Source organism: Taudactylus pleione, unplaced genomic scaffold (genome assembly GCF_031769625.1).
Source record: "Taudactylus pleione unplaced genomic scaffold, aTauple2 ptg000233l, whole genome shotgun sequence".
Taxonomy (NCBI): Eukaryota; Metazoa; Chordata; class Amphibia; order Anura; family Myobatrachidae; genus Taudactylus; species Taudactylus pleione.
In genome coordinates this window covers 378722-393493 of record NW_028284635.1, presented here as the reverse complement: position 1 = coordinate 393493, position 14772 = coordinate 378722, and the positions used below count along the sequence as shown (strand labels likewise).

Sequence of the window (14772 nt, the reverse complement as noted above, 5' to 3'; positions counted from 1 at the left end):
ACCCACATATTTTATTTTCAAACCCACCCGCAGCAAGGCATAGTTTGCCAAGATGCTTATTACAGCTGGATTTAAACCTACCAGTAAATGAGCCCCAGTATTTGCACAGATAAGCCGGAGAAATAGCTGTGGAGAATGTTTAACCTGTGCATTAAGAGTTAATGGCCACAATCCGGAAGTTAATGCTTCAAAAATAAACTCAGTAGTCAGCTGCTGTTTTACTCTCTGCCAGCAGGGTGTGCTATTATCTTCATTTCTGTGTATTCTGCTCTAGCACCTTAATTTTGTTTTGCGAGTACACCATAGTATATAGAGGGCGCTAATAGAGTCACAAATAATTACCTTTATCATGAAATTCCTGTGGGTAGCTAGAAAAAAAGAAGAAAAAAACAAATTAATATCATCATACCGTATTTCTGTTATTTAGGAAACAGATGAGTTATGTAATCAATATAAAAAGTTCTTGCTATAATTATAGTAACTATGCAATAAAATTCAATAATATATAGCATTAGTCAGTCCTAGAAGAGTTACAAATTCACACCCGTACCTTTGTATGTGCATTATTTTATACCAGCAGCTAGCATTGCTGTGAATTCTTATAAAATTGAAGAGGAAAAGCTAAAATAACACTATAGAGAATACAGAATAGGAAACCGCAGTTGCCAGAACATGTGTGTAGTCATTGTGAGGAATTCAATTCTAGGCAGTGTAGGCATATTACCGTTTAATATTTCAAGAAATCTTCATGCCACCCCTATGTGCTGTGAGAAAAAATGAGCAAAGCTATTGGGCGATGAGTGACCCTGACCGGCCGCGCATATCACCCAGAATTGAATGAAACCCTTTGCATTTGATTAATCAATTGAGTGCCCAGAAACATAAGTTCACTTTCAGATGAAGGGTTTTACACACCTCTTGCCTTCCTTCCAATATTACCTGCCAACAGTGGTGACTACCGTGGGATTGTACAGATTTTCTTCACTTGAAAAGGGAATGCCTTATCGGAAAATGGGCCTGTGCTAATCTGGGTGTGGTTGGTTATATAAGGAATGCTGTGTATAGTTCATACATTCCCAGCCTAGGATGTTGGCAAGTGTGCCTTTCTGTATGGTTGACATGGAAAAAAAACACAATTCTGGCACTTATATCCATTGAATAATTTTCACGTTAAAATATAATAATATATAGAGTTGCAGCAGATGAACAAACTCTGGGCCTAATTCAGACCCGCTCACGAGCGCTGAGCGCTCGCAAGTGGGTCGATGTTGGCCCAGTGCGCATGCGCACGACGGACCAGGCTCGAGACCCGGATAGCAACGGGCAAGCCATCGCTATGGGTCTCGCTACAAAGGGGGCGTGCTGTCGATGGTGAGTGACATCACACCCCCTTTGGTGGGCATGCCGAGGGAGTGGCTGCCCAAACAGAGGTGTTCCCATGTGAACGCCTCCGTCTGGGGCCGGCCCCACTGGCATCACGAGTGATGTCAGTAGGAGAGATTTCGGCTCTGTTTGAGCCGAAATCCCTCTGGGGCTTGCGGCAACGAGACCCTACCACAAGGGTCTCGTCGCAAGCCCGATGGTCCATCTTCCTGGCTGCTCTCTATAGCTGTGGGTGGTCTCCCACAGCTATGCAAGCGGCCAGGAGGCCGTTAAAAAAAAATAATAGCCCGGCCCTGATTCAGAGCGAGCGCTCTGTCAGAGCGTCCGATTCTGAATCAGGGCCTGTGATCACAGGCACTTATTTTGTTCCCAACGTTGTTTTAATTGGCCTTGTGCTGACATAAATTGTAATGTGTAGAACCACACATTAATCCAACAGAGTGTCTCTTCCGGGTTCAAAACCACAACAGCAATGGATATATGGACACAGACTCTATATAGTGGTAACCAAATAGCACAGCTAAGCCAGGCAGGTGAACTGTCACAATCACAGGTGGGTCTAATCACAAATAATGCCGGACCACGTTCACAGTGTATGTATCGTGTACTCACGGACTGTTGATACAGCAATATGGGGGCCCCCCTATATCTGTACTTCGGTGTCCCGTGAATTCAAGCCAGGAATGTGCACAGCCAAGCCGGATGCTGCTGGTGTAAAGATCATGCAGCAAGGTCCTGAGTATAGACGTCAGTGGAACATCAATCCGATATAACAAGGCAATAATAAAACCAGTGTAACAGAATGAGTTTGAAATGGATCGTCCCATCTAACGCGTTTCGTCACGTGTCATGTGACTTTTTCAAAGGTAATAGGGAGAGCTGAATGATACCTTAATATACCTGCTCCCACAGGTGACGCTTAAAAATTCTATTAGTGCAAAAGCATGTTCTTGAGTGTAATCATCCATTGTGGTTCTATCAGTGTATACAATATACATATCATATAAAACTTTTAAATAAGACATATTTATACATTCACATTATATTATGTAAGAAATAATAATATATATATATATAAAATAAAAAAGTTTATAAAGATTAAAAAATTAATTACAATTGAAAATAAAATATTGAAAAAAACATAATATATAGAAAAGTATTACTTCTAAAATAATACGCTCAACCCAATCATAATATACTATATTAGACCATTGCTAACTAATACGATATTAAATTCACAAGAAAATTTGAAGCAATAAAAAATAATAAAATAGAATCTAAATAATGAAATACTGATTCTAAAGAATATATATGCTCAACCTTAACATAGTATATTACATTCAACTAATAATAGTTGAATATACAATATCAGGCTCAAAAGAAAATTTGAGACGTTGATATATATCGATATTGACAATATATTCAACCGAATAACAAATATAAAATATATCATCGTTCACAACATACTGATGGGTGCGGTTCTTAATAGAAAGGAGAGTTGCCAAGATCAATAGATGTATGGCTGACATGGCATGAGCACATTTTGCTCCTGAATCAGATTCGTCCACAATGCCGATGTTCACATAGTTGAGCGACTTTTTGCTACTTTGCGTTCGTGAAAATCCTTAAAAACTTGTATGGCACATGCATTATAGTGTACACATAAAGGCGATGTTGTGATCAAGATGCAGGGTATCAGAAATGTCTTGAAAAAGTTCTGGGCGGTGACTGGGAGATGACTGGGAGGTGGCTAAACAGACGCACAGAGCTGGTCCGTATTATGGGTGTGTTATGGGAGTGTATCGGGTGTGTCGGGGACAGTGGCTGCGCACACAAATGCTCAGCCACTCACATAGGAGGCCATACTTGGACAGAGACACTGCACCTGCCGTACTGCTGGCACAATTTTTGATGGTGAGACCGATGGTGCATCTAAAGATACACCAATCGATATTGCTGCGCCTATGGACGCTGACAGGGAGCGTCTCAGTCCTTGCACATCCGGACGCACGGATGTACATATGGGGAGGGCCAGGGGCGTTTCATGTTTCATCTATCGTTTTTACAGTGCTGACACCGGAGCCGACGTGGGACTCCGGAGAGATAAGCATAATATGGCTGTAAGGTGTGGACTCAGGGGCTCATGTGCACCGCACACCCTGCACCCATTATAAATACGCTCCTGGGGTGGGCATTGTAGTGACATTTACATAAAGTCACAGATAGATGATCGCCAATAGCCGCCAACGTGGCCACCTCTGATTGCCACATTTATTATAGCTCCCTCGTAAAGAGCACCATTGTACATTTGCAGCATTTAACAGAATTCTATTCCCATTACAAAGAGGCCGTAAGTGAGAGTCAGGATTACTGTGAGCAGATCTCTAACGTACAATGGCTTTTGAGTGTAAAGGTGCCCATCCACTAGATGATTAAGTTGAGCGTTTGAACGATAACAATATCGTTATCATTCAATAGTTCATAAATCGTTTGCATATTGTTTGAAAAGATGTCAAAAACGACCAGCGATGCGTGCTCCTGCTGGTCGTTTAGACATCTATCATCAGGCAAACATGCTGGAGAACCTGACAATAACGTCAGGTTGAGCATGTTAGCAGATGATTGATGTGCCTACACTGAACGACTGCTCTAGGCTGCAGCCAATGACTGAGAGGACTTTCTCAAACCTCCAAATAGGTAGGAATAAAAATAATGATGTCCGGTGTTGTCTAGATTAGTAATAAAACCTCCCAAGGATATAAATCCAAACCAATATTAGCCAACTTGTAATCTCATTTATTCACAGTGAGTAATCGGAGGAGTGTATCCTACACCATATTGCAGCACCTGATGAAGCGCATTACAGGCCACATACAGTGAGACATTTTTATGTACATTTTATGCTCATTTCATGCTTTATTTGTATTCTGTTTTTGGACTATTTATTTATTTTTATGTTATACTGCCATTGTCTTGTAATTACCATCATAATATATCACCATCTTCAACATTTAAATTTTATTTAAATGTTTCCAATAAATGTGTCCTTAACAGAAGCATAAAAAAATCCACTATATAAATTTTGGGTTTATTTTGTTGCAATACTGTGGAGGATACACTCCTCATTATCTGACTGATGTATTAAATAAAAACTATTTTTTATTTTGAGTCCTAATAAGCACAATTTGAAATTCTTTATCCGCCTTCAGTTCACCCACTTTGAGTAAATGAGATTACCCATCAGCTAATATTGGTTTAGATTTATATCCTTGTATAGGGTTTATTATTTTTTTATTTAGACAGCACCGGACATTTTTGTATTCATATAGAATTTTAGACCAAAGACATTCCTATGAAAATTTCTGAATGATACCGCCTGTTCCACCCCTACAGGCCACTATCAATGAAGCTTTGGTAGGAGGTCGAAAATTAATTGGCAAATTCTAAACAGCTTTTTAAATGTTAAAGTATTTTTTTGTTATCAGGGGTGAATCTACCCCTTGGCCAGGATGGCACTTGCAAGGGGCGCCAGCCAAGGGGGTGCTGCATGGTGGTGCCCCCGGAGGCCAGGGGAGTGACACAGGGGGAGCCTAGACAGACACAGAGGGTCTGGAGAGACACAGGGTGGGCCTGGAGTGACACAGAAAAGCCTGGAGTGACACAGAGGGTGCCTAGAGAGAGGCCTGGAGTGACATAGGGTGGGCCTAAAGTGACACAGCTGGATCTTGCAGTGACAGAGGGGGGAGTCTCTTTCTTTAAATATTAGCTAAATATTAGCCTCATTTGGCTGCAGTATTTCACACTTTTCTTTTGAATTGTTCCTTGAGTTTTCTGCAAGGAGTCCCTGCTGTGATTTTTGCTACGCCCATAATTCAAAATCACACCACAAAGCAAAATTAATTTACACTGTCAATTCCATGAAATGCAGGATTCACAATGATCTCCTCAATCTAAAGTGCTGCATAATATTTCAAAGCATTTTATATACAGTATAAAGGACTAGCTGAAGTACCCATTTTAAATCTTCAAGTTATTAAGTTTTATTATGTAATGTCATCCATATCCATCCAGTGGAAGACCCAGAACAGGCTCCATGGGTCAAAGTTGGCACACTACATTGTGAGGTCTGACCGGGACCCCAGACATTCCATAAGGCATCCCAGACCAATTGTCTCCCCTCTGTGAAGTTTTCTTCCAAATCCATGTAGTGGAAGGCCCAGAACAGTCTACCCCGGGTCAAAGTTCTGTCCAGGGTACATCAACGAGAGGTCTGATTGGGACTCTAACCCACCTAAAACCTGGCCATGATCCAACTGGACCACATCGTGTTGGTTTCATCCCAGTCGGTGCAGGGGTATATCTTCAAGTTATTAAGTTTTATTATGTGATGTCAGCCAAATCCATCCACTGGAAGGCCCAGAACAAGCTCCCAGGGTCAAAGTTCTGCCCAGCACACTCCGCCGTGAGGTCCAACCGGGACCCCAACAACTCCATTAGGCACCCAAACCAATTCCCACCCCTCTGTGAAGTTTTCATCCAAATCCATCCAGTGGAAGGTCCGGAACAGGCTCCCCGTGTCAAAGTACTGCCCGTCGTATACTAATGGGAGGTCCGACTGGGACCTCAACCCCCTAGTATGCCTTCTGGGATCCAATGTTACCACTCTGAAGTTTTCATCCAAATTCATCCAGTGGAAGGCTCAGAACAGGCTCCCCGGGTCAAAGATCTGCCCAGCATACACCAACCCTAACCCCCCCTAAAACATTGGCATGATTTAACTGGACCACCTCACATTGGTTTCATCCTAATCTGTGCATGGGTGTCCGAATGCATAACCGGACAGTCAAACAAACAAACAAACAAACAAACAGACCAATACTTTATATATAAGATAATTACAATTATAATGATTATAATTCAACTGCATCCAAACTGTCATTCTGTTTGATTCAATGCCAGTCTGTCTGCATCAGCCTAGGAGCCTGATTCAGAGTTGTACGCTAATACCGCCACTGCTGCATATGTGTATGAGGCTGTGATGAGAAAATATGCAAATGTTGCAGCTGCCGGGAGAAGTATTGAGATGCCACCTGCGGCTTTGCAAATCCAAGCATCTGCCTTAAATGTTGCAGCAAATGCATACAAAGACGTAGCATCGGTCGCAGATCATTCGGTTTTTGAACTCCTGGGTGAGTCTATGGTTCCACAGGATGGCTGCAGTAACTGAGACGCTGGAGCCATATTCCTTGCATACGGGTTCGCAGTGGCATGGTGAGACATGCCTCCAAAAAAGTTTCAACATGTCTGCGTTCCTTACCGCCTCTCCCCGTTACTTCCCATATATGCTCCCTGACTGTCAATCACAATGCGAATAAATACTCGCTGCGAGTGACCACAGTAATGCACCTTGTCACCTGCGCAGTGTGACTCAAGATCTGCAATTGCCGCTTCTCTGTCAGTATGTTGCAGTGTGTACAGACTTTACTTCTTACATTAAAGAAACGTATAACCAGGAATAATAAACTCCATAATGTAAAATATAAGGCTATATTTAGTGACATAAGAAAGCTTTACATATATGTTTATACATCACCCACATTTGCTTTATATATTTTACAAATTCTGGAATGTATTGGGTCATCTAATATTCTAAAGTTAGTATCTTGTTAGAATACACACTGAAGATTTCAAGACAATATTGGCGTGTTCATATGTCAGAAGTGACATGTTTGTTCAAGAGACACCTTTTATGTGTATAATGTTACATAAATGATATTTGGCTATTTTGCTGGGACTATAAAATTTGCATTAGGTCAATCAATATGTGTGCACATCTGATCTGTATGTGTCATGAATAATGTCAGAAATTGGATAATGTCGACATGCAGATAATGGATGATTGGAATTAATTATCATATTTGGAAGCATCTTCAAAGCCACATACAGTACATGACAGCGAGCTGCAGCCAATGCCAATGTTTAGGTTGGGTGACATGAGTTAACTGTGTTTGATTCGGAATCAACAAAACAATAAGAAAACAGCAACACTGTATATATACGTATGAGTGTATGTATATAATGTTATTGGACAATCCTAGCATCTACTTATACGTACTTAAATTTAATATCCTTTATTTTCTTTATAAGGGTGTCCTTCTTCTCTTTTGCCTTTTTTGACAATGTTTCTGCTTTTAAGGTATCAGATAGAAAAGCTTCCAATTCTAGAAAAAAAAAGTAATGTCAGACAAAATAAAAGTTACATTTTATAATCACAGACATGGGGTCTATTTACTAAGCCTTGGATGGAGATAAAGTACCAGCCAATCAGCTCCTAACTGCCATTTCACATGCTGTGTTTGAAAAATGACAGTTAGGAGCTGGTTGGTTGGTTGGTACGTTATCTCCGTTCACTTTATCTCCATCCAAGGCTTAGTACATAGATCCCCGGTTTCTTATGGTATTTCTGATAACATTAATGGTTAAGCCATCGTACTTAGGGCCTGATTCAGACCCGCTCGCGAGCGCTGAGCGCTCGCAAGCCGGTCGATGGTGCCCAAGTGCGCATGCGCACGACGGAGGCGGCTCCGTTGTGTGCATGCGCAAGACCCGAATAACGACGGCCAAGCCGTTGTTAAGGGTCTCGCACCAAAGGGGGCGTGCTGTCGATGGTGATTGACAGCACGTCCCATTTGGTGGGCGTGCCGGGGGCGTGGCTGCCCAGATAGAGGCGTTCCCATGGGAACGCCTACCGTCTGTGTCCAGCCCCACTGACATCACTAGTGATGTCAGTGGGAGTACTTTTGGCTCTGATAGAGCCAAAAGCACTCCAGGGCTTGCGGAAGCGAGACCCTACCACAGGGTCTCGTCGCAAGCCCGATGGTCGCGATGGTCTTGACCATCGCGACCATCATTTTGGCCACTCGCTATAGCTGTGGGTGGTCACCCACAGCTATGCGAGTGGCCAGGAGGCCGCTCCAAAAAGGAGCAGAGACGGCCCTGATTCAGAGCGAGCGCTCTGTCAGAGCGTCCGTCTCTGAATCAGGGCCTTAGTTGCTCGTGATGTTACTTATTTTTACTTTGCCCAATTATCCACTTTGGAATTCATATAATAAAAAATAGAAATTATAGAAAGGCAGGGATTTTACTTTCATAGAATATTTAAGGAAATCCTCACAAAAATTCTCCATGACCAACTCCCTCTAACTAGCAAAACACCAGGATACCCTCCCATGAGACCTGTGTTTTTCATTAATTCAAAGACAATCAAAACACTGGAGGTCAAACATTTAAGAACAAAGTTTGCCGACTCCATGATCTGCCTATAATGCACTTAACCATACCTATAATACACCAAACCATATCCATATTACACCCAACCGTATCCATATTGCACCCAACCACAGCCATAATCTACCCAACTGTAGCCATAATCCACCCAACTGTAGCCATAATATACCCCTCCAAACCCTAAATCCATCCAAGCCACAAAACACAGATACCCATAAACCATCCATCCATACCCCAATCTACGAAAGCACAATCACAAATACACAAAGTTATTTCCCTCAATTCACTAAGCCTCACTCCTTTCATGTGCCACAAATTGGAACTATTATGTAGTATTTATTATCCGCACCAGGCCTTGTATACTGTAGATGATGCAACAATTTTCGTAATTAGTTCATCCAGCTGTGATAACCTAGGTCCACATATTAATTCAGTGGTATTGGGCGCATATCGGTGTGTGAAAATCTATGTTTGCTGCGTATATAATGTATGTTATCCACCTCAGTGTAGCTGCCTGATTGTCTCTACTGCGCTTGATTGTTATTAATTTGAGGATGGAGTGAAACGAATAATTGGAATAACTGATCTCGGTTATTAAAGTTACAGCTTTTTGCTTTGCACTATGATGTATGCTAGTCAGTGGCGTCCCTCCCCGCGGTGACACCTGGTGCAGGTAGGGATGCCTTGTGCGCAGCGAAGCCGCATGTGCCCCCAAAAAGGGGGCATGGCCTCAGAAAGGGGGCGGTGCCTCGCGGCCCTAAACCGGTCCCCAGCCGTGTATCTCTATGGAGTGGTGGGGGGTGGCGGAGGTGCGGGCACTTGAGGCTCTCTCACTGTGACAGCCAAGTGCTGCACTTTATTCTACAGTGCAGCACCTGGCTCCTGTCACTGAGGGGAAGCCTGCACCTTGGTGTCACCCCTCGGCGGGTGACACCAGGGTACGGCCCGTACCCCCCTTGTGACGCCACTGTGTGTCACATCTGAGCATTGATAGGTGTAGTATGGCCATAGACTCTACTGTAGAATTGGAATATTTCTCAGCAAAATTGTATCAATCTGGCCTCTTTTTATGTATTAGAGTACCTACTTTTACCTATAGAAAGAGCAGGAAGGGAAAATGTCAGCCATTATACTTGTATAGACTATATATAGAGTACTATTGTACAGCCTCAATAAGCTTCCTAAATTACTTATCTGAGCTCTCAGTAAAACATCTACAATATTGACATTCAAAATAAATGACTTTAATGATTTTATAAGGCTTATAGGGCCCCAAACTCCGTTCTTCAGGCCACATTTCTGTAACATAGCAGGCTACTAAGTGCTGTCACTTTGGATTTTAAGTTTTCATACAGAATTTACTACATACAATAAATTTTACATCAATTTTATACAGTATCTATTTCATGTGAGCTTACATCTTGAAAGACTTAAGTTCAAGGTAGCATAAATAATGTATAACAATTGTGTATATGACATATAAATAAATTCGATTACATAATAAAAAATATATAGGACTCAGTAAAAAATATTTCTCTATCATTTAATAAAATTTACAATTATTGATAAATGTGTTCAAGTATTCTCTGATAATTTAAGTATTTAACCCATTCAGCATTATGCACCATCTGTTCACAAACTCCAGTGTACAGTAAACGTACCATATTGTATTCTGAAATTAAATGTGGAAGAAGATGGCATCTTATTTTTGAATCCCGACTACTGAGCTTTCATATTTGTATTAAAGAAAAAGCTTTCTTTGAATATCTTAAGCCCTATACACACTGGATGATGGTTGTACGGAGCGAACTCGTCAGTGATGGACCCAGCGGGGGTGCCGGCATCAGCAAGTGCATACACACTTGCCAATGCCGGCAACGATAATCGACGGATTGGGGGGGAGCGGGGCCATGCTGCATTCGGCAGCATACCATCGTTAACGATATGTCCTGATAGATCTGCATGTACAGACGACTGGGGATATTGTTAATGACCCACGGGAGTGCCCATTGTTCGTTCATACACACTGGACGATTTGAACGATATATAGTTCAACTGTATCGCTATCGTTCATAACAATCCTCTAGTGGGTTCGGGGCTTTAGAAGAGATTGTTTGGCTCTGTAATATCACACACTCTGAGCACGCACACTTTGGAACAATTCACAACAATTTGAAATAATACAACCTGCTCTGACATTGGTTATGGAGCTAAAGTTGCACTTTCTAAAGATAACTCCAGCCAATCAGTTCACAATATTATATTTATACTTAGCTCAGCACAGGGGCGTTTTAAGAAAGGAGGGGGCCCATGTGCAGACTCAGGGCCTGATTCAGAGCCGCTCGTAAGCGGCCTCTCGTTCGCTCCGAGCGATGTTTGCCCAACTGCGCATGCGTACGGATCGTTATACGCATGCGCGAACCAGTCAGTGCGGTCGAAATTCATGTGCTCGCAAAATAGCGAATGCCTGATAATTTGAGCGACAGAAAGAGGCGTATGTGGGTGGTAACAGGGGAAGGTGCTTGAAAACGGGGAGTGGAGATCAGGACGCAGGCGTGCTTAAAGGTCAAAACGGGCGTTTTATGGGTGTGCATAATTAAAACAGCAGCGTCATTGACCACGTCACTGGGTTGTTTTATAGCCAGAACTGCTCGCAAGATTGTGGTAGCAAAAAACAACCACAAGAATTGCGAGCAGTTCAAACGCTGGTCGATGTACTCGATTAATCTAATAAATAGCATGACGTAGGATGCGAGCGGCCAGGGGGCGTATTTTTCCAAAAAACGACCGCAAGTTTTGTTCGCTCGCTCAGACCTAGAGGCGTGAACAGACCGCAAAGAGCGAACGGTTCATTTGAATAGCCACCCCTATTTTCTGGACGAGCGAACGCTAATTGCGTCCGGCTCTGTATCAGGCCCTCAGTGCGGGCCCCCTCCTCTGCAGAGCAGCACTAGGCACAGTAAAGCTGTGCTCAATGTGGGAGGTAAGCGGTGGGGTGAAGGGGCAGCTTCTTAATTCTGGTGCCGGTAGCAAGCTAATGAGAAATTGCCACTTGGCAGCTTCTCATTGGCTGGCGTGCTTCGAGCCATGATTGGCTCACGGCCGCCACTAGATTCAGAAGACTGCCCCTTTACTTGATAGCAGTGGCATAACTAGGGTATTTGTAGCCCAGGGCAAATTTGAAAAGGGAGCCCCCCCCAACATTCCTATATGTGCCCGTGCCGAAGGCCCCCAATTAATTCCCCTTACTCAGTGCCCCCAGTAGTGGTCCCCCCAAATGCAGTGCACCCAGTAGTGGTATCCCCTTATGCAGTGCCCTTTATATAGTGCCCCCAGTAGTAGTCCCCCCCTATGCAGTGCCCTTTATATAGTGGCCCCAGCAGTAGTCCCCCCCATGCAGTTTTCCCAGTAGTGGTCCCCCTTATGCAGGTAGTGATCCCCCCATCTAGTGCCCCCTGTAGTGGTCCCCGCAGTGCCCCTAGCAGTAAGCCCCTTATATAGTGCCCCCAGCAGTAGTCCCCCCCTCCCATGCAGTGCCCCCAGTAGTGGTCCCCCTGATGCAGGCCCCCAGTAGTGACCCCTCCTATCCAGTGGTCCCTGTAGTGGTCCTTCCTGTTATTGCCCCCAGTTGTGGTCCCCCCAGTGCAGTGCCCCTAGTAGTAGGCCCCTTTTATAATGCCCCCAGTAGTAGTCCCCCCCCCCAAGTAGTGGTCCCCAGTTGAGGTTCCCCCTCCCGATTAAGTGCCCCCTGAAATAGCCCCCCCCCAATAGAGGTCCTTCCAATAATGGTGCCCCCAGTAATAGCCCCCCCAGTAGAGGTCCTCCCAATAATGGAGCCCCCCCCGTTGTGCCCCCACCCCAGTAGAGGTCCCCCCAATGGTAGCCACCCCCCTCCCCCGTTGCACCCCCAGTAGTGCTGACAGTTTTGTTTTTTTTAAATATATAAAAACATACTTACCTGAATCCACGCTGCTGCTCCGGACCGCGACACCTCTCCCGCCGCCCGCCAGTCCTCCCGGGCTGGCGCACTCAGCATAATGGGAGAGACGTCATAATGTCATGACGTCTGTCCCATTACCCACTGCAGGAGCAAGACGGAAGTCCGGCTCTTGCAGTGGGTGCTGCAGCAGTCAATGAGAGTCTATCTGACTCTCATTGGCTGCTGTTTAACACACGCATCGCCGCCAGCACTGCGTGTGTTAAACAGCACCCACCTGCACCCACCCTGCACTATTTACCTTCTCCTGAGCCCAGCTCGTCACTCCATCTCTCTTCACTGAACTTATTGAAGATGGGAGGAGGCGTGGCCTTGGTCCGGGGATGTAATCATAGCCACGTTTCCTCCCAGCTTCTAAGAGAGCCGATGTAATTTTTAAACAGGTGCCGGTCACGAGCCAATCGGACTCGCGGACCAGCAGCCGCTGTTGATTGGCTGCTGGTCTGTGAGTTCCTATTGATTTGTGACCGGCTTCTGATTAAATATAACATTGGCGCTGTACTTGACTGTAGACCGTTCAGTGGATTTCTTGCTGGGCCGGCGGGCCCCCTAAGCCCCCAGGCCCCATAGCAAGCGCACCCCTTGCACCCTCTATAGTTACGCCAGTGGCTCACACCGAGTATCAATTATATAGGTAAGTGGGGATTTTTCGTACAAAACTGTGCAACTGTTGTTATTGATGTACCCTTCTAGCTAGATAAGTCATTTGGGACACCTACCAGAAAGCTCTGCCGGAAAACTAGCACAAGGCTCATGTTAACCAGTAAAGTCTAGCTTAGATAAGTAAAAAAAAAAAAAACATAAAAAATGTTAACATAACATTCTTTCTGAAAATAGATAGCAATATTTGTTTAGCTACTGTTTAAATTAACAATCTTGACTGCCTTGGCGTTCCCTCCAGAGAGAGAATGTACTGGTATACTTAAAGGAACAGTTAATACAAGCTAGTAGGATGTAAGCCGAGATAAGTGATAACATACCATTTACAAATTACTTAGTGTCAATTACAGAGAGAAATGATTTGTGAAAAGAGAGATAAAATGTACCACAAGCACTTGGGTAAAATAGAGCAGAAGAAAAAAAGCTTTAAAATGAAATAGGATGATCACCTCAGACAATCTTAACTGCTGAGATAAACTGCTTATGCTTAATGTACGTGTTTATATAGTGATGAATACTCCGGCAGATAATCACAGGTGGGAATTTGAAAGGTGGAGATTTACCCTTTGGAATTTAGTTAAGACACTTATAGATTTGATTATCCTGTAAATATAAAATCAAGTATTGGTTTTATGAACGTTGCAGTTTTTAGAAATATAACAATTTGTATGAGTAATAAAGTCTCTATATTGAGATGAGATAGTCAATGTGGAATTACATGTGATTTCTTGAAAGTTTTAACAGTTGTGTCAGATTGCCTGTGTATGAGGTTGGTAGAGCTGTGAAGCTATGTACACACTATACAATTAATCGAATGATCGGGCTAATTTATTGTATAGTGTGTATAAACGATTGTTTTAGCATTTCACCGATAAAACAGTTGGAAAACAAAAGCATTCCTTCAATCATCCGATCTCGGCCTCAATTTTCTTGCAAAGTCAAGATTGCAAAGTCAAATGCATTCTAATTGCATCCACTTGAGAGGTGTAGCAGCGGTGCGAAGGGGCGCTCTCGTTAATACCCCTTTCAGACATACCGAGAATCCCGGGAATTTGGCCTGGCTCAGCCAAATTCCCGGGTTGCCGCGTCTGTCTGAAAGGTACCTGTACCCTCCAATCGACCAGGGAATTTCCCGGGACCTAAGTCCCGGGAAATTACCCTGCTATTACCCTGCTTATGTCTGAATGGTAATACCCGGGAATTTACTACTCCCAGGCTGCACAAAGCAGCTTTTACATAGAGTTGGCAGCGCAGAGCGTCCTATAGGACGCTCAGCGCTGCCCCTCACCACCCCCCGTACCGGTGGCTTTGTCGCTGTAGATGGAGTCAGCGACACAGGACCCCAGCCAGACGCTGGGGACACCCGCCTGCGCTGCATGTCCCTCTATGCTGCATGATCCTGACAATGCACATAAACGATCTATATAGATACTACAGAGACCGCC

General features: G+C 43.8%; 1 protein-coding gene across 1 annotated transcript in view; it reads right to left on the bottom strand.

The window, feature by feature from the left end:
- The window catches only part of SKAP2 (src kinase associated phosphoprotein 2), a 324646-nt gene that overhangs the window by 290328 nt on the left and 19546 nt on the right, over positions 1 to 14772 (bottom strand). Inside the window, exons 2-3 of the mRNA XM_088479429.1 lie at positions 7499 to 7604; positions 343 to 368 (exon numbers count right to left, since the gene is read on the bottom strand). Of these exons, the coding sequence (XP_088335555.1) occupies positions 343 to 368; positions 7499 to 7604 (132 nt within the window). The remainder of the gene's footprint in view (positions 1 to 342; positions 369 to 7498; positions 7605 to 14772) is intronic.